The sequence below is a fragment of the Myotis myotis genome, unplaced genomic scaffold (genome assembly GCF_014108235.1).
Source record: "Myotis myotis isolate mMyoMyo1 unplaced genomic scaffold, mMyoMyo1.p scaffold_m19_p_10, whole genome shotgun sequence".
NCBI classification, from domain to species: Eukaryota; Metazoa; Chordata; class Mammalia; order Chiroptera; family Vespertilionidae; genus Myotis; species Myotis myotis.
Genome location: NW_023416314.1, coordinates 2166108 through 2194009, shown reverse-complemented (window position 1 = coordinate 2194009; position 27902 = coordinate 2166108). Strand labels below are relative to the sequence as shown.

The 27902-nt window shown below is 54.3% G+C and overlaps 2 protein-coding genes and 1 long non-coding RNA gene across 11 annotated transcripts in view; 2 read left to right on the top strand and 1 right to left on the bottom strand.

Moving 5' to 3' along the window:
• The first annotated feature begins 1 nt into the window (after position 1).
• TAGLN (transgelin) lies at positions 2-4787 on the top strand. The gene is made up of 5 exons (XM_036324227.1): positions 2-153; positions 3124-3315; positions 3414-3591; positions 3831-3933; positions 4246-4787. The coding sequence occupies exons 2-5, from the start codon at positions 3136-3138 to the stop codon at positions 4388-4390; spliced, it is 606 nt and encodes a 201-aa protein (XP_036180120.1). The 5' UTR covers positions 2-153; positions 3124-3135; the 3' UTR covers positions 4391-4787.
• A 275-nt stretch (positions 4788-5062) lies between these two features.
• PCSK7 (proprotein convertase subtilisin/kexin type 7) overlaps positions 5063-27902 on the bottom strand; it is a 32457-nt gene continuing 9617 nt past the window's right edge. For 3 of the 7 annotated variants that reach the window (XM_036324207.1, XM_036324211.1, XM_036324209.1), the window contains 9 exons: positions 26716-26816; positions 24076-24243; positions 23574-23681; positions 22645-22747; positions 8372-8528; positions 7805-7899; positions 6758-6851; positions 6494-6611; positions 5959-6243 (listed from right to left, as the gene is read on the bottom strand). In XM_036324207.1, coding sequence (XP_036180100.1) covers positions 5959-6243; positions 6494-6611; positions 6758-6851; positions 7805-7899; positions 8372-8528; positions 22645-22747; positions 23574-23681; positions 24076-24243; positions 26716-26816 — 1229 coding nt within the window. Of the gene's footprint in view, positions 6244-6493; positions 6612-6757; positions 6852-7518; positions 7614-7804; positions 7900-8371; positions 8529-22644; positions 22748-23573; positions 23682-24075; positions 24244-26715; positions 26817-27902 lie in introns of those variants that run through there. The other 4 variants (XM_036324208.1, XM_036324210.1, XR_004970278.1 and 1 more) reach the window with 4 other exon arrangements.
• LOC118664270 lies at positions 8526-21029 on the top strand. Of its 3 annotated transcripts, none has more exons than XR_004970280.1 (3): positions 8526-8843; positions 14600-14713; positions 19353-21025. It is a non-coding gene; the product is annotated as an uncharacterized LOC118664270 (long non-coding RNA). The 3 variants fall into 3 exon arrangements; XR_004970281.1 differs by lacking the exon at positions 8526-8843 and having other exon boundaries at positions 14318-14713; positions 19353-19527; positions 19880-21029; XR_004970279.1 differs by lacking the exon at positions 8526-8843 and having other exon boundaries at positions 14318-14713; positions 19353-20007; positions 20106-21029.

The following is a 27902-nucleotide window of genomic DNA, read 5'->3' as shown; positions in this document are numbered from 1 at the left end:
GAGCCTGTTTCCTCCAGCAGGAGGGGCGCGGGGGGGTGGGGGGGGAGGCTGACATCACCGGGAGCAGGCCTTTAAACCCCTCACCCAGCCAGCGCCCCATCCTGTCTGTCCAAGTCCAGACAGAGCGGAGTCCTTCCTGCACCTCAGAGCCCTGTGAGTGCGTTTGCCCCGGGCTGGAGGGGAGCGGGCCGGGCCTGGACGGGCTGGGAGCCCACCCTCGGGGCAGTGCACCCCGAATCTCCGGGTGGGAGGTGGTCCTAGCGGATGGCGATGGCAGGAGGCGTCTGGAGCCGCGTTGCTCACTGGGCAGCTGGGCTTATTGAAGTGCCCAGGATGCCTGGCTGGCAAGGAGGGAGCAGAGACCAGAGCAGAGCGGGCAGAGTGGGGGTCGGCTCTGCTGCCTGTCCTCTGGGTGGGGGTGTTGAAGGAGATGTGAGTCACTAGTGCCGGAGAGCAGTGACCCTTGGGGGTCCCCGGGCTGAGCAGCCTGGAGAGCCCCGTGGCAGTGGGAGGGACACAAAGCCCTGGATTCTGAAGCAGGCAGGGGGCAGGGTGCAGGGTGCAGGGTGCAGGCAGAGGTGAGGGCTGATTTTCTGGGTACACAGCTCCTTCCAGACACTGAGAGAGAAGGCACCTCCCTACAGGCAGAGGGTGGGGCCCGCACTTCTGGAAGCTTCTAGGGATGCGGGGTGGCTCCCTCGGGCTGGGCAGGCCTGGGTCCCTGGGCTCCCCTCTGGGTGCTATTGAGAGTAGCAGTCGGATGGCTCTTCTCTGTCCCCAGACTTAGCCGAGCCTCCTCTCCTGCCCCCTGTGCCCAGGGGGCCTACAGGGGCTCGAGCATCTGAGCTGTGTTTTCCTTTGAAGAGGAGAGGCTGACAGAAGCCAAAGGGCAGGGGCGCGAAGGGCGAAGGGCAGAGGCGGGAAGCCCAGCGGCAGACTGTCCCTCCTGCCATCCCAGGAGCCTTTGTCTGGACCGTCCCCTGGGTGCAGCGGTCTCCCCCACTCCCAGCGGCTTCAAGGCGAGGCTGGGCAGGTCTTTATCCAGGTTTCTTGGAGCGCTGCACTGGCGCACACTTCACCAGGAGGCGGGCGTGCGTGTGCGTGTGCGTGTGCGTGTGCGTGCATGTGTGTGCGTGTGTGTGCGTACATGTGTGTGTGTGAAATGCATGCACCCCCGCCCCCCCCCCGCCCGATTCTGATCAAAATCCACATTTGTCTCTAGATCGAAAGGCTGCCACTATGGGACTGGCCACCTTGGCTGGCTGTTCTGAGTCTCCTGAGACTATAACCTGGGGTGGGGGGCGCACACGGTGCTCCCCTGCTGTCCTCACCCCCAGCACAGTCTGGCGGGGGGGGGGGGGGGCGGGGATTCCAGAGGGCAGAGCAGCTCTGGCCGGTGTGGCTCAGTTGGGTTGAGAGTCCTAGGTTTCCTGGTCAGGGCACATGCCTGGGTTGAGGGCTTGATCCCCAGTAGGGGGCATGCAGGAGGCGGCCAATGTTTCTCCCTCTCCCTTCCCCTCTCTCTAAAAATTAATAAAAACATTTTTGTGTTTTTTTAAAAAGAGGGCAGGGCACGGAAGACAGTGAGCCTGGACCACAGGGAGGCATGCGGGACCTGGGATGGGGGTGAAGCTGAGATGAGGGAGGAGGGAGGCGGGGGCAGGACGAGCTGGGATGCCTGTCCTTGCTCACTGGGAGTTCGGCCAACAGAGCTTTGCCCAGGAGCCCTTGGTGATGAGGGAGCAGCGGCAGGGGTGAGACACAAAATAGTTTGGGGAAGGGGGGCGGTGTTTGTAGCCCAGAGCAAAGCTTGGGTTCTTTGGCATCACTAGTGGAGAAGGAGGGGCTGGTGGGAGCGGGGGGGGTGGGATGTGAGGGAGGTGCTGAGAGAACCCTGTCCTCAGAGTGGCCCGGCCCTCACGTTACAAATAAGGACACAGGAGAGAAGTGCGCTGCCCAGTGCCCAGAATGAAGATGCATCCTCCACCCCATCCTCGCTCTCCAGCTGGTTTTGAAGAGGGTGGAGGCCGGAGGGACGGCCGCCTGCCAGGTGGTCCCAGCCCCGAGGGAGCTGCCCTACCTTCGCTGTGGACACGCGTGGGCCTGGGGAACGGGGGCGGGAGACGGAGTGTGGGGTGGGGTGCGGTGTCGCCTCCACAGAGGAGGGTGTGGAGAGGGAGCCGGGGAACAGGCTGACGGCTCATTCCTTGGGTCACTCCCTCTTTCTCAACCTCTGACCTCCCCGAGGCCAGGGCACAGCTCAGCCTCCTCAGATGGACTCTGGGCAGCGCCCCAGGTTGGTACCTGTGGTCAGGCCAGTTGAGCAGCCAGACCCACTGCTCCTGCGGCCTCCCCTCCCTTCCCCTCCGCGGGCTCTCCCGATGCTGGTCTGCACGGGCAGGTCCTGGGCTCTGGGCGTCCCGAGGACTCTGGCTTCGTGGTCCCTCAAGCCGCTCCTGTGGTGTGAGGACCGGGCACGAGGGGGAGTCCAGGGCACCAGCTGCCCTGAGGGAAGCAGTGCCTTGGCCCTGAGCTCCTGGGCGCCCTCTTTCCACCGCGAGGCGAGCCTCTTCTGCAGCCAGGGGCGGGCTGACCTGGGTAGGAGGGCCCTCTGGGCTGGGGCGGGGAGTCTGCGGGGAACCACCTCACACCTGGCAGGACAGACACCTGCTGGCTTCTTCTGGGGCCACTGGGGCCTCCTCCCGAGGCCTCCACAGGTCCTCTGTGGCCAAAGAGAGAGCTCTGGATTGGGGGCTGACTCTCAACCCAACCGAGCCACACGGTGTAAATAAAGTTTTATTGGAACAAAGCCATGTTCATTTGTCTATGTCTTGCCGAAGGCTGCTTTTGTGGGACAATGGCAGAGACCATATGGCTTGCAAAGCTTACAACACTTATGTCTGGTCATTCACAACACAGTTTACCCAGCCTGCTCCCGACCGCCAGACCCGGTCTCCTGCCCCCTGGTCTCCAAGGCTAGAGGGGCCCTGACCGAGAAGGCCTGGCCCAGAGAGGCAGAGCCAAGAAAACAAAACCAGGGAGCAAGCGGAGAAAGACGAAGGTCTAGGTGGTGGGCACAGCTGGCTCTGACCCTGCCCTCTCCCTTCTCTGCCTGGTGCTAAGCTCTCCGCAAACATGGCCAACAAGGGACCCTCCTATGGCATGAGCCGCGAGGTGCAATCCAAGATCGAGAAGAAGTACGACGAGGAGCTGGAGGAGCGGCTGGTGGAGTGGATCGTGGTGCAGTGCGGTCCAGACGTGGGGCGCCCGGATCGCGGCCGCCTGGGCTTCCAGGTCTGGCTGAAGAATGGCGTGGTGAGTGGCACCGGGGGAGGGTTGGGGCTGTGCCATTCTGTCAGCGTCCCGGGGCAGGCACCCCGAGCCGAATGCCAAGCCCTGTCTCTGCCTGGCAGATCCTGAGCAAGCTGGTGAACAGCCTCTACCCCGACGGCGCCAAGCCAGTGAGGGTGCCCGAGAACCCTCCCTCCATGGTCTTTAAGCAGATGGAGCAGGTGGCTCAGTTCCTGAAGGCAGCTGAGGACTATGGCGTCACCAAGACGGACATGTTCCAGACTGTGGACCTCTTTGAAGGTACAGAGAACAAGGGGGTGGAGGAGCTGGGTGAGGAGGGGTGGCTCAGGCAGGGACCTGATGATGGAAGCAGGAGTGGGCGGTACAGGGAGACCACAGCACACTCGCAGGGCCCTGGAGCCTGGTGCTTCCGCCGTGACCTTGCCCCTAGGTTGGCTGTCGTTCTGAGAGATGGGGCGGGGCGCCTGGGGAGTCCTGTTTACAGGGCCCTGAAGTGTGCCCGCCCGCCCTTCCCACAGGCAAAGACTTGGCAGCCGTGCAGAGGACCCTGATGGCCCTGGGCAGCCTGGCCGTGACCAAGAACGACGGGCACTACCGCGGAGATCCCAACTGGTTTATGAAGTAAGTGGCTCCAAGTGCGGGTCTCCACATGAGAAGGGGGGCGGCCTGGGCTCCCCGATGGTGTGAGTGATTTGGGGAACAGATAGCCAGGGAGGGACATGGTCTAAGAGGGACATGGGTCCCTAAAACTATTTGACTCTTCCCTTCCTATCTTCGGGGCTCAACCAGCCTCCTAGCCTTGAGGGCCAAGCTAGATGAAGGGGGGTGGGGGGGTGGAGGAGACAGGACCAGGAGGGAAAGGGACCAGGCCGGGGAGTGGCCGAGCAGCCCGCAAGCAGGCCTGGGAGTGGTCACCGGCGGTCCTTCCTCTAGGAAAGCCCAGGAGCACAAGCGGGAGTTCACAGAGGGCCAGCTGCAGGAGGGCAAGCACGTCATTGGCCTGCAGATGGGCAGCAACAGAGGGGCCTCCCAGGCCGGCATGACAGGCTACGGGCGGCCTCGGCAGATCATCAGCTAGAGGGCCAGGCCAGCCCCCAGCCCGGCCTCCCCGCTCGTCGGCTGCAGCCTTCCCTCCTCGCCCACCTCCCACACCCGAGTTCCTTCGCCCCAGCCAGCTTCCGGGCTCCGAGCTCCATCACTGAGCACAGGGGACTGCGCTTGGGCAACTCGCCCCACCCCCAGCCCGATCCTTCCTCTGAAGCACTGCTCCCCGCCTTCCCCAGCTCCCCGCCTCCTCCCGTCTCCCCCAGCCTGGGCTGTGCAGGGGGCTGGGCTGGGACAAACCCACCGTCCTCCTAGCCTGCAGACGCCCATTGAGGGAGACCCGGCCCAACCTCCCCCCCGCCCCCAAGTTTGCTGGAATATTTCGGGGGTTGAAATTCAAGGTGAAAATATACATCGATCTTTTCTCAGGCCTGGCTGGCAGTTTGATTTGCCCTCGTCACTTCCGTGTGGTTCGGGGGAAAAAGGGCATCTGTGAGGCCCTGGCCAATGCCCTCTGAAGAACCCCTCCCACTGCAGGGTCCCGGGTGCAATTCTCAGAGGACCAGGCCATGGGAGAGGAGAGTGGAGCTCGGGTGCAATTCTCAGAGGACCAGGCCAAGGGAGAGGAGAGTGGAGCTCGGGGCTGACGGGGAGGAGCTACTTGGCAACTTGCTTAGCAGAGAAGAGGAGATGGGAGGGGGCAGAATTATGTGGAAGTTTTTTATTTGGAAAAGCTGTGCAGAAAAAACTCCACAGAAGTTGCTGTGACAGGAGGAAATCAAACCTTAAGTGTTAAAAAAATGAGTCAGCCAATCAGCTCAGAAGAGGGGGAGCCAAGAAGGGAGTCAGAGCTGCTGGCAGACAGCTGGCCTTGGGGCAAGGCCATTCCCTGAGCACTTTCCGAGGAGGACAGGGCGCTGGGCTGGGTGGCAGTGGCCGCACCCGTCCCAGTCCTGTGCAGACGCCCCTGGAAGCAGCAGCCGGACCAGGCCCTCCCCGGCTTGGCCAGGAGCATCGTCCTGACCCTTCGGGATGAAAGGTGGGGATGGTGAGGGAGTCGGGGGTTCAGGGGTGGCTTCTGATTAGGGAGACTGAGGCAATGGCTTGAGGGCCACGTACCAGGCGGAGGGACCACAGCCACACCGTATGTCCAAGGTCCAAGGCTGAGGCAGGAAGGGGAGGACAGTCTGCTAGCTCCGGGTCCTGGGTCCTGAGGACAGGATATTCCGGGCTCTTCCAGTCCCCACCTCTGCGCCCTCTTCCCAAGTGACGCTCTTCTGGGTGCGGCAGGCCCCTTCTCACTCCTGCACAGGCGGGCGAGGGTCCGTGGCCGCACCACTGGCCAGGGGAAATGAGGACGGAGGCCGGCCCGGAAGGGACGCCAATCCCATCTGGTCCTTCTCACCCGAAGCTGCCGGTTCAGGAAGGTCCTGTGCTGCTGCCACGTTCTCTGTACGTTCCTCCCGCGCCCCCTCGAAAGCCGTGCCTCCCTGAGCGCAGTCAGATCAGGGGCGCCTGCTCCCAGGGCTCCTGGGACTTGGGAGCAGCTGCCCAGCTCCCCGCAGGGGAGGAAGAGCCTGTGCCAGGCTGAGCTGCTGGCAGTCAGCACATCTGCTCCGCCCTGCCCTGCAGGCCTGGGGCCTGGTCATCCGCAGCGATGAGAGGGCCTGCGGCCTCCGCCTCCACTCCCCCGGGGTCCTTGCTGCTGCAAAGTGGCACTGACTCCAGTTCGGCCCCCTCCTCCCTGGCTTTTCGGTTTCTTTGGGGCCCGAGGCAGGGTCCACTCCGACAAACCGGGTGAGAGGCCACATTCCTCTGGCTCAAGTAGACTTCCAGCACGTAGTACACAGTCCAGAAGGCGGCAAAACAGCCGACCAGCACCAGGGTCTGGGGGAATCCCACCCCTACGTTAGGGACATTTCCCAAGACCAGCAGCCTTTCCTAGCCCAGAATGCTGAGCTCAGAAAGTCTCTCTCCCATGAGGGGCTGCCTCTGCTGCCCCAAACCATTCACCTACATACCAGGAAGTGCCAGCTGGCAGGGGGACAACCCTGTCTTCCACCACCTTGCCCATCCCTCCAAGCTCTGGCCCCCGCCCCCCCCACCCCCCCTCCAGTGTGAGGCTTAGCTCGAGCACCTTGAGGGTGTTAGGAGTGATGGTGTAACCAACTTCCTCGGGAATTTTGAGCCCAGGAGGGCAGGGCAGAGTGAAGCCGTCATGCAGGTATTTTCCACTCATGGCATCGTCTAAGAGTCTGTGGAGAAGGAAAGACAGGCTGTCCAGTTGAACTTGGTCCCATCTGCCCGGCCCGGCCTCCCCCCTAGAGCTGAAGTGGGAGGACGCAGGATGGGTTCCCAGGGAGGTGGAGTGCCTGAGCAGCCCCCTTCCCTCTGTACCTACCTCTGTCTGTCTCTGATGTCCACCGGACTCCACGCAGAGCCATACAGGGTCAGCTGCCATTGCCGGAGGGTGCCGGCCGGGAGCGCCTCATCTCCTAGGGCAGCAAGCGAGGTGGGCTGTGAGCCGGGCCCTTGTCGGCCACACAGACAGCAGAGCTCCTGCCATGTGACAGGGCTTGGCCAAAGGAGCTGTCTCGTGTCCACTGAGCCCAGGGTTCTTCAGATCTGCCTCTCGGGGTCCCCTCGGGATGGAAGGGGTAGTGAAAGGTGGTACTCCAAAGCAGAGAAGTTTTGCTTCTCTCTCTTTTTTAATCCTCACCCGAGGACATTTTCCATTGATTTTTAGAAAGAGTGGAAGGGAGGGGGAGAGGCACAGAGAGAAACATCGATGTGAGAGAAACACATAGATTGGTTGCCTCCCGCAAGTGCCCATCGGGGCCAGGGATTGAGCCTGCAACTGAGGCACATGCCCTTGACTGGAATGGAACCTGGGACTCTTCAGTCCACAGGTCAACACTCTAACCACTGAGCAAAACTGGCTAGGGCTTGCCTTTGTCTCTCTCATATTTTGAGATTTCAGCTGTGGTTTTGCTTGGGAAAAAAAATCCTTCTACTAAATCAAGGGCTGAAACCACCAGTCTAGAGGACACCTACCTGGACTGGCAGGTGGGAGGCTGGGCTCAATTTCCAGTCTCCTCCCTGCAGCGGTGACCTCCCACAACCACTGCACCCCTGGAGGTGGCCCGGTCTCCCCAGGGTTACCTGCCTCGGGCTGGCGAAGGCAGGCTATGTGCGAAGGGCTTGAAATGGGTGTCAACAAGGAGTCTGTCGCTCCCCTGAGGAAAGCAGACCAGCCACTGGGGAACACGAGAGTCAGCACAGAGGGCACGTGACACCAATGCCAGTTCTGGACGGGGTCTGCCTCTGGTCTGCCCAGCTGGCTCATGGCAGCCCGAGGCATCACACGGACCATGTCTGTGAGACCTGGGAGGCAGAGGGACCAGACGGCAGCCATGACAGCAGGGCCCGAGGGAGGGGGCAGGCTCACCTACATCCCTGACCACGAGTCTGTAAGGCCCTCGCGCCCTCTCCCCCCAGCAGCGCACAGTGGAGAAGGTCCAGTCCTCGAAGCCGCTGGGGTCCCTGGGGGAGAAGAGAGTGGAAAACCTGGAGGCGCGGAGGCACACCCTTTCTCACGGTGGCAGCCCTGGAAGTGCGGCAGCTGTCGCCAGCTGTGAGGGAGGGTGCCTAGGGGTCCCCTGCCCCTGAGCTCAGGGGCCTCATGCCCGCGTGCTGTGGTGGAAGAGGCAGAGGTGGGTGAGCACAGGCGGGGCTGGCAGCTGGGGTTAGGGCTGCTTTCTCGGGCGCTCACGAGCTCCACCTGGTTTCCTCATTTGTGAAACGAGGTGGCACAGGCGACCCCACATGGTCCTCGTGAGGACTGGAGGACACGGTGTGAAGTGCTGTGTCAGCACCGTAAGCACTCGTGTGAAGCCCACCCTGACCGGCTGCCAGCCGCCAAGGGCGCCATGGGCCCAGGACCTCGCCCGTGGCCAGGTCTCCTGCCCTGGGAGAGGCCCTGGCTGCAGAGGGCTCAGAGGCGGCGGGTACGTACGAGTCCATGCTGCGGGGGGCGCCGATGAGGGACATCATGCCGCTGGGGCAGAAGAGCTGCAGCTCCAAGCTGCCACGACGCGGGTGAGTGATGGAGACCGTCACGGCCACGTGCTCCAAGGTCTGCAGCCCCGACATCTCCAGGTCCGTCCTGCTGACTGAAGGGGGTCAGGCTGGGCAGCTGGGAAGCCAGCCCCACAGACACTTACACCCACCTCATCCCCGCACACAGGGCTCATGCTCATGAAGCCACACGGAGCACCCACGGCCACTCCGGGGCATTGTGCACCAGGTAAAGGGGAGGCGGCGGCGGCTTTGAGGCCCTTTACACTCTGGAGGCTAGTTGGGGAGACCACACAGAAGACACAATACAAGAACCAAACGGAGAACTTCACCAGTTCATGCATCCGACACATAATTGCCCCAGTACTGCCTCCAGTTCAGGGCCTGCGCCAGATGCTGGGAATGCAAAGGTAAGTCAGACATGGTCTCTGCCCTCCACTGGCCAGTGGAAATGCTAGGGCGTGAGGCACGCATAACTAACAGCAGAGCCCAGACGAGCGGGTGGGTTCGGGCACACAGAGAAGGAAATGGATGCAGGTTGCTAGAGGGCATTCTAGAAGGGAAAATGGCATATGCAAAGGCAGAGGTAGAAACGGTTGTTTCATAAAGAATTAAAAAAAAACTACTTAAGAAAATAAACTTCAAGGATACTGAATAAAGAACAAAATCAAAAGGATATATCGTGTGTGATTTCATCTATATAATGTTCACATGTACCATAACTCGAGATGGAGACCAGGCATTAGGGGCAGGCCAGAGGGGCAGTGTGGCCCGGTGGGTGACGTGAGGGAGTGCAGTGAGGATGGGACTGCTCTCCGTTGTGGTTGTGGTATTGGTTATGTAAGGCAACACGTGGTAGAACTGCATATGCACATACACGCACACACGAGTGCATGTCTAACTGGTGAAATCTAGATAAGCTATCAGCTCTCTGGACTGCACCAGTGCCATTTTCCTGGTTTTGATAGTGTACTCTAATTATTTAAGACATTAACATATGGAAAAGGGTAACTGGAATTTCCCTGAACATTTCTTTGCAACCTCCTATGAATCTAAAACTATTTTAAAGAAAAAGTTTTTTAAACAAACAAGCTGCTGAAGTAGAAGATGCAGTTGGAGAATATTGAGAGTCTTTCTAAAGCACCGTTTCCCCACAGTGTGTCCTCACAGGCAAGGCGACAGCGCCTGTTCGTAAACAGACCTGAGGCGCCGAGGAGGGGCAAGGGACCCAAGAAGAGAAGGGCTTTCAGAACTTAGTTTAAACAAGCGAGCTCTATCACAGATGACTGAACAAGAATGGAGTTGTGTGCCCTGACCGGTTTGGCTCAGTGACAGAGCGTCGGCCTGCGGACTGAAGGGTCCCAGGTTTGATTCCAGTCAAGGCATGTACCTTGGTCGGGGGCACATCCCAGGAGGGGGTGTGCAGGAGGCAGCCGATCGATGTTTCTCTCTCATCGATGTTTCTAACTCTCTATCCCTCTCCCTCTCTCTGTAAAATATCAATAAATATATTTTTTTAAAAAAGAATGGATTAAAAAAAAAAAGAAGAGTGGAGTTGTGTTTTTAAAAAAGTCCGTAAGGAAGGTGACTGTTCAGAGCGGCGGGTAGGAGGAGTGGGGGGTGACAGGCCAGCTGAAGTCCCTGCCTTATCCTAGGGCTGAGGTGAGCGAGCAGGGAGAGCTATGACTGGAGAAGGAAGAGGAGAAAAGAGGCTGAGCCTCCGGGACACCGCTTTCTGTTTCCCGACCTGCTGCGGCCCCTCACTGCATTCCCGAGGCGCCCCCCCCCCCCCTTATCCCCTAGGACACCGTGGGAGTGGGGACTGCCTCCTTGATGCCATACTTCATGTTTCTTTACCTCCTCGGCTCCAAACACCTCTCTCCATCCCATGTCAGCACCCCTTCCCTGAGCAGACCCTGGGCCTTGTCACTACCTGGGACTCCCTCATTCTGAGTGCTTGGTAACTTTCATCGAAGCTTTTATTATAGAAGCAACACAAATTAACTGAAGACAAATTAGAAAAGTGGTTGAGCAAAAATGAAAAAAAAAAAAAAGCTCCCACAACTCTTGATAACATGTTGGCAAACATCTATCTAGACTTCTCTGTGTGTGTGTGTGAATTTCCTTCAGTTCCATCTGTAAACTCTTCAAAGCCAATGTCCCACCTCCTCGGAAAGCAACCTCTGTCCTCCCACCTTCCTCTCTCCCTCCTTGACCCTTCACTGTCTTGCTCTTCAAGAAATTTATCCAGCTCTTGCTCCTAACCAGCTGGGACCCCGCAGCTCCTCTCCAACACCCTACGTACACTCTCAAGCTCCCTTCCCTTTCTTTGCCACTCACAGTAGCTATCTGGCAGAAATCCAAACTGGATCAGCCCAATTACCCATTTTCCCGGCTAGATTTTGCTTATGTCTTTTCTACTACAAATGAAAAACAAAAACTAATAAACCCTTCCTCAACTTCTCACTTCCTTCCATCTACTGTTAAGAGCTTGGACTCTGGTGTGGCTCAGTGTTGAGCATCGACCTATGTATGCACCAGGAGGTCATGGGTTGATTGCCAGTCAGGGCACATGCCCGGGTTGCAGGCTCGATCCCCTGCAGGGGGTGTGCAGGAGGCAGCTGATTGATGTTGATGTTTCTCTCTTAATGTTTCTATCTCTCTCTCCCTCTCCTTTCCTCTCTCTCTCTCTCTCTCTCTCTCTCTCTAAAAATCAATAAAAACATATTATTTTTAAAAGGGAGAAAAAAATTTTTGGACTTGAGCCATCCAGCCTGAGTTTAAATCTCAGCTCTGCCATTACTAGCTGTGGGAATTGGATTAATTTCCTTACCTGTAAAATGGGGGTAGTAACAGCACCTACTTCATAGAGTTGATAAATTAGTTAATATACACAAAGTAATTAGAATAGTACCCAGTAAATGTTAAGATTATAGAAGTATCAGATATTATGTTTTATTTGCTATTAAAACTTCTTTAAAAGGATGTCTATATTCACTATGTCTACTTCTTACCTTTCCATTCATCTTTACCATTTTTCTTCTATTAAAAGAGTGTACATGGTTTTAAAAGTAAACTGATTCTTTGAGAAATTTGAATATATTTGAATGTACCCACTGTGGTCTGGCCTCCACTGTTCCTTTTTCCTTTTAATTTCATTTCTTTTTTAAAATATATTTTTTATTGATTTCAGAGAGGAAGGGAGATGGAAGAGAGAGAGAGAGAGGAGAGAGAGAGAGAGAGAGAGAGGAGAGAGAGATAGAGAGAGAGAGAGAGAGAGAGAGAGAGGAGAGAGAGAGAGAGAGAGAGAGAGAGAGAGAGAGAGAGAGAGAGAGAGAGAAGCATCAATGATGAGAGAAAATCTTTGTTCGGCTGCCTCCTGCACACCCCACTGGGGATCGAGCATGCAACCCGGGCATGTGCCCTGACCGGGAATCGAACTGTGACCTCCTGGTTCATAGCTTGACGTGCAACCACTGAGTCACAGCGGCCGGGCTCTTTGTCATTTTTTTTTTTTAATATATTTTATTGATTTTTTACAGAGAGGAAGGGAGAGAGATAGAGAGTTAGAAACATCGATGAGAGAGAAACATCGATCAGCTGCCTCCTGCACACCTCCCACTGGGGATGTGCCCGCAACCCAGGTACATGCCCTTGACCAGAATCGAACCTGGGACCTTTCAGTCCGCAGGCCGACGCTCTATCCACTGAGCCAAACCGGTTCCGGCTCTTTGTCATTTTTTTAAATCCTCAACTGAGGATATTTTTCCATTGCTTTTTAGAGAATGGAAGGGAGGGAGGTGGGGAGAGAGACAAAGAGAAACATCGATGTGAGAGACACATTGATTGGATGCCTCCCTTACGTGCCCTGAACTGGGCCGGGGATCGAGCCTGCAACCCAGGTTCGTGCCCTTCACCGGGAATCAAACCCGAGACCCTTCAGTCTGCAGGCCAACACTCTAACCACTGAGCAAACCAGCTCAGGCAACAGTTTCTAATGATAAATCAGCGGCTATTTTATTGGGCTTTCCTTGTAAGTAAGGAGTCATTTTCCTCTTGCTGTTTTCAAGATTTTCTCCTTGTCTTCGACTTTCAGCATTTTCACAATGACGTGTCTATGGCTCTCTTTATACGGGTCATACTTGGAATCCAGTTCTTTGAGATCCCTGGGTGTGGGTGGTGTTCTTTAGTAAACCTGGGGAGTTTTCAGGCAGTTTTTTTTGACTCTCTTTCTGCTCTTCTCTGTGCTTTCTTTCTGGTACTCCCATTACACATATATGGCTTCACTTAATGGTGTCCACCATTTCTCTAAGACTCTTCATCTTCTTTTTTCTCTGTTTTTCAGTTTGCATACCTATCAATCTATCTTCAAGTTCACTTATTCCTATTCTGCCAATTCATATCTGCTGTTGAATCCCTCTAGTGAATGTTTTAGTCACTTTCCAACTTCAGAATTTCTATTTGGTTTGTTTTTAATAATGTCTGTTTTTACTGATATTTTCTATTTGGTGCAACATTATCATCAAATCTTTCCTTTTTTCTTTTGTTAATCCTCACCTGAGGATATTTTTTCCCTTGATTTTTAGAGAGAGTGAAAGGGAGGGGAGAGAGAGTGGGGAAGGGAGGGAGGGGAGAGGGGGAGAGAGGGAGAGAGGGAGAGAGGAGGAGAGAGAGAGAGAGAGACAGAGACAGAGAGAGAGACAGAGAGAGAGAGAAACATCAACGTGAGAGAGACATATAAATTGATTGCCTCCTACACATGCCCTGACCAGGGATGGGGACTGAACCTGCAACCTAGGTATGTGAGGTATGTGCCCTTAACCAGGAATCAAACCCACAACCCTTTGGTCCATTGGCCAATACTCTAACCACTGGGCAAAGCCGGCCAGGGCTCAAATCTTTATTTACTTACTCAATCATGGCTTCTCTTATCTCTCCATTACATGCTTGTAATGGCTACTTTAAAGTCTTTTTCTAATAAATGCAAGATCTGGCCACTCTCACAGGCAGTGTTGTCAACTAAGAGTCCTACAATCCAGCAGTTATCCTTCAAAGACGAAAGCAAAATAGATACTTCTGGATAAACAAGGACTGAAAGAACTTGTTGCCAGCAGACCCACCTTATAAGAAATGCTAAATGCCGAAACCGGTTTGGCTCAGTGGATAGAGCGTCGGCCTGCGGACTGAAGGGTCCCAGGTTCGATTCCGGTCAAGGGCATGTGCCTAGTGGGGGATGTGCAGGAGGCAGCTGATCGATGTTTCTCTCTCATCGATGTTTCTAACTCTCTATCTCTCTCCCTTCCTCTCTGTAGGAAATCAATGAAATATATTTAAAAAAAAAAAAAAAAAAAAGAAATGCTAAATGAAGTTCTTTAAGCTGAAAGGAAATGGTCCCAGTTGGCAACTCAAATCCAAAGAAAAAAAAACACACCAGTAAATGTAATTGTGTTCTTATAGAAGACAGTTTAAGTGAATAGTGCCTCCTTCTCTTAACTGATTTAAAAAGCAATTATAGCCTGGCTGGTGTGGCTCTCAGGTTGAGCGTCAACCTATGAATTAGGAGGTCACAGTTCAATTCCCAGTCAGGGCACACGCCCGGGGTTGCGGGCTTGATCCCCAGTAGAGGGCGTGCAGGAGGCAGCTGATCAAGATTCTCTCTCATCTGCCAAAACCGGTTTGGCTCAGTGGATAGAGTGTCGGCCTGCGGACTGAAAGGTCCCAGGTTCGATTCCGGTCAAGGGCATGTATCTGGGTTGCGGGCATATCCCCAGTGGGAGATGTGCAGGAGGCAGCTGATCGATGTTTCTCTCTCATCGATGTTTCTAACTATCTCTCTACCTTCTTCTCTGTAAAAAATCAATAAAATATATTTAAAAAAAAAAAAGATTCTCTCTCATCATTGATGTTTCTATCTCTCTCCCTCTCCCCTCCTCTCTGAAATCAATAAAAATATACTGAACGAGAAGAAGCAATTACATACCATTGGTATACAATGTACATAGGAATGTGCTATACTTGCAACAACAGCACAGGAAAGCTGAGTGGGAGTGTGGCTACATTGGGCTAAGAAAATGGTAACACATGGTAAAGTAGGCGCCACGGTGTATTACTGTGTTTGTAGCCACAGATGTGATATTTATTTATTTACTTATTTTTTCTTGGATAGGCGCAATGTCACAGGAAGGCCTCCGTACCCTGCCGCCCGTGAGGAGTCAGCCCAAGTTGCTGTTACAGAGGAGCCATGCTTCAGGTGCGCCGCCCTCTCCACACCCAAGCACAGGTGTAGTATTTGTAACACACCAAAGAAGTGGGTAAAGAAAACAGAGCTACATGGGAGTAACGGACCTGAAGAAGATTCTGCTTTACCATGTTTATATAAAACCTAGAGTAGCCACGGCGGGGGCGAGACTGGGTCTGGAGTGCTTATGACGTGAAAGAGAAGTTCCCTACCCACTTCTCGCACCTTTGTCCTCCACTCCCCAGGAGCAAACACCTTTTATTGCTTTTAGTTGTTTCCTTCTGGGATCTACCTTCATGTTTCTAAGTAATAAGCATGTATGGCTATTTCAAGGTTTATCAATAAAGGCATTGATTGTTGACTTTTGGTTACAGCAGATAAGGACTTAACTTCAAGCCCACGTATTCTCCCTACCTTGCCCGTTCCTCTGCCTCCTCAAGGTAATTACATCACAGCTTTTGGTTAGAGCAATATTTTGTTTACCACACAATGACCTTAAAAATACCAGAATATGGGATTGAGTCAAGTATGTACAATGATGACATGTCATTTCCTAACTAATTTGCTGTTTTCCCCTCTAGAGTTAATAACTGACCTGTTTTTTGAACTTAAATTCACGTCCCTACCGTTACTTCTTGCCAAACTTCACAAAAGAACCATTTAACTCCTCTGGATACTATTCTTCAAATGAACAAATAAGTCAGAGGCTCCTCAATACCACCTTCCCACTGGAGGTCTCTCTCTGGACCCTTCTGCCCCGCTTCCACCTGCTGCATGGCTGTTGGGCTGGCACCTTCCTCTGCCTCCCACTTGGCTTCGCTTCCTCTCTGCACCCTCTCCCTTTCTCCCCACCCACTCCCTCCCTTGCTTGCGTTCCTTCCTTTCTAACCTTTTCTTTTCTTGGTTCCCTCTTCACTGCTGAGGAGCACATCTCCTAGCGCTTTCAGACCAACGGAGCAGGAGAAGACTTACACGTCTGAAAACATCCTTCCTTATGCTGCCTTCCCGTATGGTTATTAGTTAGGCTGGGTTTATCGACTGGAAAAAATTTTCCTCAAAATCTGGGAGGCGTTTGGAGCATCTCTCAAACAGCCAGTGACCCTATTATCTCTAAAAGCCTGTCGGAAGCTCTAACCAGGGGTGGAGCTTTCCACTCAGCGGGCTTCCTTAGTGAACTGGACTGGGCAGGACTGCTTCACGGAGGGGCCCACATATCGGTATCTGTGTGTCTTTTGAAAAGGGATCATTCCATTTTTCTTTTTTTGTGTGTGTGTTAATCCTCACCCAAGGATATTTTCCCATTGATTCTTAGGGCGAGTGGAAAAGAGAGGGAAAGACAGAGAGAAACATCGATGTGAGAGAAACACATCGATTGGTTGCCTCCTGCACATGCCCTGACCAGGGCCCAGGCCGGGGAGGAGCCTGCAACCAAGGTACGTGCCCTTGACCGGGATCGAACTGGGGACTCTGGTCCACAGGCCGACGCTCTATCCACTGAGTTAAACCGGCCAGGGCGATCATTCCATTTTTCCAGAGAGGAAGTTCCCAGTCTCCTGGCTGCCAGTGCTCTGGGATCTGAGCAGCTGCTGGGTGGCAAGGGTCTGCCTCTCCGGGTCTCACCCCTGGGGCTCCTCTTCCCCTCTGTGTACTTCCTGTCTTTCACTGCACCTGGGTCCCTGGCTGGAGAACGAACTTCCCAACTCCTGCCCAGATAAGGAAGGGCTAAGGATGGGAGTAGGTCCTGGGAGTCTTCCTCTTGACCGGTCCCTGTTTTCAGTCTCACACCTCATCTCTGTCCTCTGTGGTGCACGGGCCTCCAAGTCCTTCCTGTGCCTTTGGGGTTCTGCAGTGTGAAGGCCTTGTTTCTTAGCATCGCCCTTGCGGGTATTTTGCTACACGATTTCCTTAGCCCTGCTCACTTCTCCATTCACTCCCATCTTCCAAAAATGTGACGCAATATCTCATTTGCTGTGGTCTCCCCTCTCCTTCTCTTTGTCCTCGTGCTTATGCCATTTTTATTCCTTTATTCTTATTTTGGTGAGGTTTTGGGAGAAAGCAGAGATAAAAGCATGTGTTCAATTTGCCATCTTTAACCAGAAATCTCCTGTCCCACTAATTATTCCACCAGCTGCGGTCTAGCTCCTGCCCTTCTGAGCGCAAACAGCACGTCCTCGTGGCCTCCCTGATGAGCCAGGGACACCTTCCGCCGTGTCCACGCCCTCTCAGCACCACTGTCCTCGATGCCTGTAACACCACCCTCCTGACCTTTCTCCCACTCCCAGGCAATTTCTTGTCAGTTGTCTTCTTCAGAGGCTCCTGGTCCTTTTTTATCCTTCATCTATCCGCCAACCCTGGGAATCTCACTCTTCCCAGACTTTTTGCTTCCCTTTTTATGCTGGTGACTCCCAAATCATCACCTCCAGTCTAGACCTTCAAACTTATTCTTTCAATTGTTTCCTGGATATAACTTTTAGGTGACACACAGGAGCCCAAAGCATAGCGGAGCCAAAATCCCTGCCGGTGCTTTACACTCCACCGCCCTTGCCGGATCTGTTCTTCCTCCTGGATCCCTAGTATCACTTGCTGGCATCGCCATCTAACCAGTTGCCCAAGCTAAAAACTTGGAAATCATTTGATTTATATATTGAAAAATATATAAAATAGTTATATAAATATATATGTGACATATAAATGTTCATTCTAGGAAACTTCAAACATATATAAGAGTAGAACGGATGGTCTCAACGCCCAAGCTTATTATGACTATCTGGCTAATCTTGCTTCATCGGTGATCCCCACTGCTTCCCCTTTCCAGATTCTTCTAATGGACCCATAAGCCTCCTATCATTTCATCAGTGAGGAGTTAGTAGGCATCTCTGAAAGCTGAGGTCGTGGGGTCTCTCTGACTGCTCTCTCCCTTAGTGCTAACATTCACTGCTGACAATTTATCTCAAAGGCTCCCCTCAGACTTCAAGACACACTGGCCACTGGCCACAGGCCTGCTGCCTGCACTTTCAGATCTTCCTCTGCCCTCACTCCCTGCACTGCAGCCACCACAGGACCTGCAGTTCCCCAGAGATCCCATCGGCTGCACGTGTTACCCCTGCTGCCCACCGTCCCTTCACCACCTCCTCTCCCAGCTAGTTTGTATCCTGACGCTTGTCATCTTGACTGTGGTGCCTCTGACACCCCCCACCGCATGGACTCTCTTCCCTCCCAGGCTGGGAGCTCTCTGAGGCAGGAATCATGTCTGACTTCTGAACCACTGAAATGTCATACAGTGCCTGGGACGAGGTAGATCTCACTTATTTGTAGGGCGAATGAACCAATTAAGGACATGTCAGGGAAATAAATGAAAGGTTAAATTGCAGAAGAGAGGGCAGGTGAAGACCTGGGGAGAGGCAAGGGACACATAGGGACTGAAAACTCCAGAGCCTAAAGTTTGGGAGGCTAGGGAACAGTAATAGCAAGGACAGCAATGGGAGAAACTTGAAAAGCAGGCTTGCTTTCCAGAGGTGATAAGGAAATCAGCAATTTCGTTCATGTTAACGTCATGTATTGGTGGACTAGCCAATAGCACAGTGACTTAGGAACGGAAAAAGGAAGGGAAACGGCCATAGCATAGGGAGGAGAGCATGAGTACACAGAAGGGCTGTCAAAAGTAAATTACAGCATCACGGCATGAAAGGGAAAGGGACCCAAAGAGCCCTGTGAGTGCTTGTCTGTGAGCATGAGCGCACTGGGCATTTCTTCTTTTTTTATATTTTTATTGATTTCAGAGAGGAAGGGAGAGGGAGAGAGAGAAACATCAATGATGTAGAGAGAATCATGGATTCGCTGCCTCCTGCACGCCCCACACTGGGGATCGAGCCCACAACCTGGGCATGTGCCCTGACTGGGAATTGAACTGCGACCTCCTAGTTCAGCGGTTCTCAACCTGTGGGTCGCGACCCCGTTGGGGGTTGAACAACCCTTTCACAGGGGTTGCCTAAGACCATCCTGCATATCAGATATTTACATTACGATTCATAACAGTAGCAACATTACAGTTATGAAGTAGCAATAAAAATAATTTTATGGTTGGGTCACAACATGAGGAACTGTATTTAAAGGGCCAGAAGGTTGAGAACCACTGTCCTAGTTCATAGGTCAATGCTCAACCACTGACCCATACCAGCCAGGCCAGGCATTTCTTATTGGTCCATGCAGGGACTGGATGGTTCTTATTGATCTATACAGGGACTGGGTGGTTCTTATTGGCCCATACAGGGACTGGGTGGTTCTTATTGGTCCATACAGGGACTGGGTGGTTCTTATTGGTCCATACAGGGACTGGGTGGTTCTTACTGGTCCATACAGGGACTGGGTGGTTCTTACTGGTCCATACAGGGACTGGGTGGTTCTTACTGGTCCATACAGGGACTGGGTGGTTCTTATTGGTCTATACAGGGACTGGGTGGTTCTTATTGGTCTATACAGGGACCGGGTGGCTCTTATTGGTCTATACAGGGACTGGGTGGCCATGTGTGTGAGAACACTAGAATTAAATGAGTTAATACATTAAATGAGTTAATACGTAGAACAGCGGTTGGCACATAGAAAGCACTCAGGTCTTGGTGGGTCATCATATTATTTGGCCTTTGGTAATAAGGGTCTTTTTCAACTCTTACCCTCCGACCAGAAGATCCCAGGGCTTTCTTTGCCCAGGATCTCGGGGAAGCTGTGAAGACGCCTATCCTCCCTGGTAAGAGATCAGAAGAGATTTCGCTCTAGGATTCCTGTGTGAGTGGCGGCAGCTGAAGTCCTGAGCCAGCTGCCCTGTCGCGAAGAAATGCTAGGAGGACCAGGAACCTGGGGTGAGTCCAGAGGCGCTCGTGGCTGGGAGAGTGGGGCGAGCAAACAGGAAAACAAGTACCCCGGGCAGAGCTCTGAGAAGAGGCCGTGGAGCAAGGAGCTCATGGGCGGTGGGGGCGCAGAGAGGCTGCCACAAGGGCCTCATTAATAGGGTCACAGCAACAGGTCGAAAGATGAGCTCTGAGCCAGCCCTGGGGTCCAGCCAGGAGAAGATGAGGTCAGGAAGTAAAGTGAGTGATGAAGCGAAGCGTCGGTGGTCGAGAGGTGTGACACGAGCTGCAATGGCTTTAGATAATTCCTTTGAAAAGGTGACAGGCTGAAGGGTGGTGGGGACCTTAATGTGTTTCCTGACAGGTGAGTGAGGATGTGTGAAGGCAGGAGGAGGCATCCGTGGAGAGGGAGGAGGTGGAGAAGGGAAGGAACAGGACTCCCTGCCCAGGCAGAGGGCTAACACACACTCAGGCCGCCAGTAAGGATCACAGGTAAGGGCAAGTGGTGCTCAGGCACCTTCTATGAATATACACAGACTCTCTTTTGCTGTAGACAATCCCCCTGAGCCCCACTCTCTCCTCCTCTCTAGTGGAGCGCTCAGAGGAATCTGATCTAAAGGAACCCAGGGCCCCATCCCTTCCGTGTCCTCCTGCCAATGGGAAGAAATAGAAACCTGTCTTGCTCTACAGCTGCACTGCCCAATAAGGTAGCCACTAGCCACACGGCTATTTGAATTTAATTATAATAAAGTTGTTCTTCAGTCCCATTAGCCACATTTCAAATGTTTAACAGCCTCCTGGGGCCAGTGGCCACGGAGCTCAGCACAGAGAACATGCCATCACTGCACAGGGACTATCGACACCACGGAGCTCAGCACAGAGAACATGCCATCACTGCACAGGGACCATCAACACCACGGAGCTCAGCACAGAGAACATGCCATCACTGCACAGGGACCATCGACACCACGGAGCTCAGCACAGAGAACATGCCATCACTGCACAGGGACCATCAACACCACGGAGCTCAGCACAGAGAACATGCCATCACTGCACAGGGAACATCGACACCACGGAGCTCAGCACAGAGAACATGCCATCACTGCACAGGGACCATCAACACCACGGAGCTCAGCACAGAGAACATGCCATCACTACACAGGGACCATCGACACCACGGAGCTCAGCACAGAGAACATGCCATCACTACACAGGGACCATCGACACCACGGAGCTCAGCACAGAGAACATGCCATCACTGCTCCAGAGTCTTCGAGACATTTCCCCTCCCTTCTACTTTGTCCTATTCAGCTCCCTGCGCGCCAGAAGAGTCCCTCTCCAGCCCTCACACGGAATCACTGGATCTTGGTGGAAAGACCTCAGTGGGGCTCCAGGGAAGAGCCTTCCTGACAGTCTAGGACAGTGATGGTGAACCTTTTGAGCTCGGCGTGTCAGCATTTTGAAAAACCCTAACTTAACTCTGGTGCCGTGTCACATATAGAAATTTTTTGATATTTGCAACCATAGTAAAACAAAGATTTATATTTTTGATATTTACTTTATATATTTAAATGCCATTTAACAAAGAAAAATCAACCAAAAAAATGAGTTCGCGTGTCACCTCTGACACGCGTGTCATAGGTTCGCCATCACTGGTCTAGGGCTAACTTGCTCAACGTTCTATTAACCAGACATACTTCCTTCCGCCTCCTAGGACATACAGACGTGTGTCTTCTGTTGTCTCCTCAGGTTACTCAATCCCCACAGATGGGGTGACACCCTGCAGAGCTCAGACACTAGCCGAATCCTGCTGGCGGCCCTCCATGCCGACGACAGGCTCTACCAGCCCTATGTCCAGGGTCTGCACATTCCGACTTCGTCCTCTCTCCACTACCCCACCTCCAGTCTCCTCTGCCCATGACAACCTGGTCTTTCGTGCTCCCTAACGACAGACAAGCAGTCGCCAGTGGAGCCTGTCAGGCATGCTGGGCCACAGCCCTGGGTAGTGGGAGCAGAGATGACAAAGTTGGAAAGGACCCTGACCCTCCCCAAAGTCAACCCCTCACCTGACAGATGTGACTATGGGCTACTGTATTACCTAAGTGACAGGGAGCAGTCCTGGGGCGGGGGGTTAAAGGGCACACACACCATCTCCAAGACACACGAGTGTCCAAGACAAAGCCTGGGTTCCCATGGGCTGCTCCCGAACTGCCCACCCTGGCCGATGCCTCATGCCCATTCCAAGGTCCCTTTTAGGAAACATGCAGAGAACGGCACCTACAGACCTCCTTCCACCTAGAGGGAACCAGGCACCCACTGACAAGGTCAGGGAGACTGGACTCCTCCCAGGGACACCTCCCCCGCGGGCTGCTGCCTGACCCTCCTTTCGGAGCTCCCCTCGGCCGCTCATCCTCTCGTAGTTACTCTGGGTGGATCACTTCCTGTGAGTTCGGGGTTTGAGTTTGGGCACAGCACATGACATGCTCCACTCTCCACAGAAAATAGCCAATATCTGTCAAATTCCTCAAGGGACAAGGACGTCCCGGAGGAGCTGGAGTTGGAGGCGTCCCGTGGGAACTCTGGGAAAGGGCAGACACTCTCTCCTGGGAGGCGCCCAACCTGTGCTCCACACCAACCACTGACTGACAGCCCTGGGGACAGTGAGACGGAGGCGGGTCAGAGGGCAACCACAGCTCAGGGAGACCGTTCTCCTGTCACCCCCCCTGCAGGCCCCACGGCTCGCTCTGATTAGCCAGGGTTGAGAATCAAAGAAATCTCAACTCCTTCACTTCATCCCAAGGCCACTGGGATGACGAGAGCTGCCTGGCAAGTTCTCAGCTTGGAACGCAAAGGAACATCTTTCAACTCGTGCTCATCCCCAGGCCCGCCCCTGCCCTCCTCAGCCTTTCCCACCAGCCGCTCAGCAGCCCCTCTCCTCTCCCAGCGACTCAGGAGGAAGGCCTTGCTGAGGCCGCGGCAGCCACTCAGAAGCAGCAACATGCCCTAAAATGGCCACGGACACTCCGCAGGTTTGGCTGAAGCTCAGCTCCGAAGGAAGGGGTAGAGCCCAGGGAGGGTGAGTCCCCATCGCCCTGCCCCCGGATTAACCCCCTTCTGTGGGCTACTCACCATTCCACAGCACCTCCAGGGAGTGGGGGGACAGCGGGATAGCCTTGTTCTCTTTTAACACAGGGCTGACGTAGGAAGCTAAGTAGGGGACAGATGTCCAGATCTGTAAAAGGAAAAGGGGGGACGGTGGATGAACAAACAAGACTGGACTCACTCTCTCCTCCATTGATCTTCAGGGCCCAGCTCTCTCTCTCTTTCCTGTCCTCATCACCTTCTTTCATTCCTGAGGCTCCTGCTCCCTATGGCACCGAATCCAGAGCCGGAGGAAAGGGGTGTCCAGGTGGAAGATGAGAACCAGAGCACTGCGTCCCAAGGTGTACCCAGGTCCCAGCACTCCCTACAAATGCTCTGGAAACTTCAATGAACATGCTGAGCCCGCTTCCTCATTAGAAAATGGGTGTCAGCTGGGATGAAGGTACATTTATTCAGCACTTACAACGTGCCAGGCAATGGTGTCCAGGGTGGTGAACATCCGGCCTGCGGGCCATATAAGGCGCATGATATCATAAGGCATTAGGGGTGAGGTAATTAAATATTTGATCAAATATAGTAGAATAATTTTTTAATATGTGTATTTTATTTCAGAGAGGAAGGAGAGAGAGAGGTAGAAACATCAATGATGAGAGAGAATCATTGATCAGCTGCCTCCTGCACGCCTCCCACTGGGTATCAAGCCCACAACCCAGGCATGTGCTCTTGACCGGAATGGAACCTGGGACCCTTTAGCCCGCAGGCCAACGCTCTATCCACTGAGCCAAAGCGGCTAGGGCAGCAGGCTAATTTTAAGTTGATAATTTTGTATGGCCCATGAATGATGTTATAAATATCCACATGGCCCTTGGCAGAAAAAGGTTCCCCACCCCTGGTTAGGCAGTCAGCCCCTCCCTTGGTCATTCCATGTGGCTCCCTGCTCTGCAACGCCTATTCACCTTGGCTGCGTTAACGAGCCTCCAAGCCTTGAGCAGGCCGAATCCGTGCTGGTGGCTGTGGCTGAAGCCTGCCTCGTTGGTGACCCAGTCTGCACGGCGATCCTCGTACTGAGGACAGAGGTCCCGATTAGTCTCCTGAATTTCCAAAATGGTCTCAACACCCAGCTCTGGCCTCCCCGCTCACCCTGCTGCTGCTCCAATCCAGACTCTCCCACTAAAGCTGCTGGTTATGGGTCCCCAAGGGAAGCTGCCCCATGATGTCACCACCCCAACGGCCTGCTTCCAGAGAGGGAGCCAGGAGTCAGGCTCCAGTGAGGAAGCCCAACCAGAGCTCTGCTCTGCAGGTAAAATGGCATCATCAGTCATCGGTACCAAGGAGTTGAGGTCTCTGGTGACGGACTCCCCACCCCTGTTTTATACACATGGGACTCTGAAAGGGATTTGGCATCTAACACCTGGAACCTGGAGCCAGAACTTGGGGGTCTGCCTGGTGGCACCTCACCTGGGTGGCTGTGAAGACAATGATGTGCTGGACATCACGCCAGGTAAGGCAGGGCCGCACCTGCAGCATGAGGGCTATCATGCCGGCTGCCAGAGGGGCTGCGGCTGAGGTGCCTGTGTGGCCCTCAGTGCAGCCTGTGCCCTTCTGAAGGTCCCAGTCAGTGGTCACCTGGGCAGTGGGACAGGAGGGCACTGGGTTAGACTGCGCTCACAGCACTGTGGACGGCAGGGTACAGCCTGGCCCATCCTTTGGGAGAGCTGAGTCTTTGACCAGCGGGAGGCTGCTAGCAGGTCCAGGCGAAGGAGACCTCAGTGCTCTGGGCCTCACAAGGACTCTCAGGAGAGCTGAGGAGGGCAAATCCAATTGCAGAGGGACTTAGCGGGGCTGGTTGTAAGAAGGAGGCGGAGGCGTGCGAAGCCTATGTGCTGGAGACAGTGTGCTGACTCCTGCCGCTCCAAGGATCCAATCCCAAATTCCCCATCCCAGCCCCCACTCCCAAGCCTCCAGCCCCCACAGCCGTGCCAGACAGAGGAAGTGGGCAGGAGCTCCTGGGCCCGGCTGGAGCTGGGACAACAGTGACGGCACCATTCAAGGAAATCCAACTTGGCGGCTTGGCGACAGGAGCTGCAGTGACATCAGCGCGAACAAAGCGAGTGTGTTCCCAGGGAAAGAGGTCACCCCCTGCCCACCCACAGGCTTGGGGTGGAGCCCGTGTCTACACTGCCTGCTGGCTGGTGGAAATTGACAGGACAAGCTGCCTCGCTACTCTGGGCCTGGTGCCTCAGGACGGCTTTTAGGAGCCCCTTCTCTCCCTTTGGTGCGAGCGGGAGGTGGGAGAGGGTGTGGGGAGGAGAGGGCTTCCTGTGGGGGGAGAGATGGCATCTGTCTGGCTCAAGCTCTTTCTCTGCTGCAATGGATCCTGGAACCACACAGGGGTGAGCTGAGGAGACCCTGAGAATCTCCGAGATGTGGCACGTTGGGTCTAGCACACTGTCAAGACCAGAGAATTTTCTTCTTCCAACCCTCTCTTCTGGGTCAGATACCAGAGTCCTAGCTTCTGCTAAGAGCTGCCCTTTCGCCACTGTACTCACTGCTTCCCTCCCAGCAATTGGAGCAGCTGCCAGGAGGTGTAATTTTCACCCAGACGCCGCGCACTCCCAGAAGGAAAGGAAGAAACTCCCAAGTTGTCCTCAATGAGTGGGAGGCCTGCTCTGTGCCAGGGAGCAGACGGATTGTTTCCTGTTAAGGAAACAGCCTCACAGTCTAGTGTGTGGCTGAGGTCTGGGAACTTGCCGCGGTGGCAGGAGGCCCAGGCAGCCAGAGCGAAGTCCAGGGAAGTGCCCCGGGCAGCCAAGTGGTGGTGGCATGTGCCTCCACAGCCTGCCCTCAAGGAAGACAGCTCCGCCAAGCTGCTCACTGACCAGGCACTGGCAACGGGAGCCTTCCAAGGCAAAGACATCCCAAAGATGGAAACTCGGCAAAACACCCTCTCTCTTCACTTCTGGACAAGTTACAGTTCTGATGGAAGGTGGAGGTGGGGTAAGAAGTGGAGCTGAGCTAGGAGGACCCAAGTCCTACCCCTCAGAACAGACTGATGATGATGCCTGGGAGCTCTACTGGTGGTGGGGGGTGGGGTGGGGTGGGGGACTGGAGGGGAGGAGGGGGGGTGGGATGAGCGGTTCTGGAGAGTTCTGCCAGGGCACCAAGAGCACAGTATGTTCCTGCTCTTGTTCCGAGCCCAGTCTGGCCTGGTGGGGGGAAGCCGTGCACCCAGACCCCCGCCTGCTGAGCAAAGCCTCTCTTGCTCTTTTACTTTAGTCCACTCCCTCTTCTCTTCTCCCCAGGGCACAAAGGGGGGGTCAACTGACCCAGAGCCTTGGAACATTGTGTTAACCAGAATCATTTACTGGCAAAACAAAACTTCAGTTTTGGCAAGGGAATCTGGCGCAGCAGGAGACCTCCCACCGGGCCAGGGAAATCTGATACCCTGGCTGCAGCCCAGCTCAGGCCAGGCAGCCCTTCCCCTTTATTCCCTCCTGGGCAGGGAATAAGGCCGCAGGGAGCTCTGGGAAGACTTGGCATAAGACCTGGGCCAGCCAGGCACAGGCACTAGACCCTGAACCCTGTAAAGGCGCCCAGAGCTCCAGGCTCCACTCTCTCGCTCTCTCCAAGCTCGCGTTGCTATGGCCCCAGTTCCAGGCTGAGGGAAGAGCTCTCTCTTGGGCCCACAGAGACAGTCCCTGACTTGTTATCCTGCGGGTCCCAGTAACACAACCACTACTTACTCCGGGTAATGAAGGTGCCCAAGGAGCAGGTAAACACCAGAACGAACAGTGTTTACATAAAGGCTGGAAAACAACGGAACGATTTTTTAAGCCCGCAAAAATTAGCCAAAGCCCAAATTCTACCAAAGAAAGGCACTTCAAAGAAGTTCTGTCATCAATGTGACAGTCCTCTCAGAGTACATAAACTTAACTTGTAAGTTAAAATTTTAGAGATAAAAACCATTTTCCCAGATTATCCGAGCCTCAGCTCTGCCCTCCAGCAATGGCCCCTCAGTCTCAGGTCTGCGAGGGAAGACGCGGCTGAGCACAGGATGGGGGTGCAGGGTTATGGGACAGGGGCCGCGGGGGCACATACAATGCTCCTGAGCATCTTGTCCCCGCCGCTGAAGGTGACCGCCAGCATGGACGCACACTCCTCTGCGTAGAACGGCATCCGTCCGTCCTCATCCACAGCACCTGTGGGCAGGGCAGGGCCGGGGGCTGAGACAAAAGCTTGGTCATAGTAGAGCTACCTTTGAGTTACCAGTTGGAGGTGGTCCTGAGTTTGAAAAATGATTCAGTGGCCCAAGGGCCTCAGAGTGCCACACTCCTCACCTGAACAGGCCCCGTCAAGTGGCAGAGGGTGTTCTGTGCCCTAAATACCGTTCTCCCAGTAGGCTCACCCTAGGGCACCACCGGGGACATCCCCTCTGTAGCCCCTCATGCACTCACACACTCATTCTCCTCAGCCTTCAGTGTCAACGGTGAGTCACACACACATGAGGGGTTTGGGCCACGCGGAAAAGGACAGTCTGATCTCAAGAAGCCTAAAGTCAGGGCGTCAGCCGGGTAAGAACACAGTACCACAGGGCGGGCAATGCTGTGGTGGGAGCACAGGTTGAGGCAGGAGGCAGGTGGGCCATGGGAAGACGGCAGAACAGAAGCCTAACCAGCTGTGGTGGGTGCAGGCGGCCGGTTGTTTCCGATACTGGGCTGAGAGCGTTGCAGGGCATGGCGACTTCCAAAGAAGCGCGAGAGCAGGTTAAGACCCTCTTTACTCTCTGACCACAGGGAAGGTCCTGCTCACACTCAGACACACAGAAGATGGGGTTTCCCAAGATACATTCCCCTCACCAGTGATTCACACACTCACACACACACACACACACGCACACACACACACACACACCAAGTCCCCTCATCACAGAGTGACACACACACCAGGATACAGTCCCTTCATCACAGACACACACACCAGGATGCAGTCCCTTCATCACAGACACACACACCAGGATGCAGTCCCCTCACCACAGAGTGACACACACACCAGGATACAGTCCCTTCATCACAGACACACACACCAGGATGCAGTCCCCTCACCACAGAGTGACACACACACCAGGATACAGTCCCCTCATCACAGAGTGACACACACACCAGGATGCAGTCCCCTCACCACAGACACACACACCAGAATACAGTCCCTTCATCACAGACACACACACCAGGATGCAGTCCCCTCACCACAGACACACACACCAGAATACAGTCCCTTCATCACAG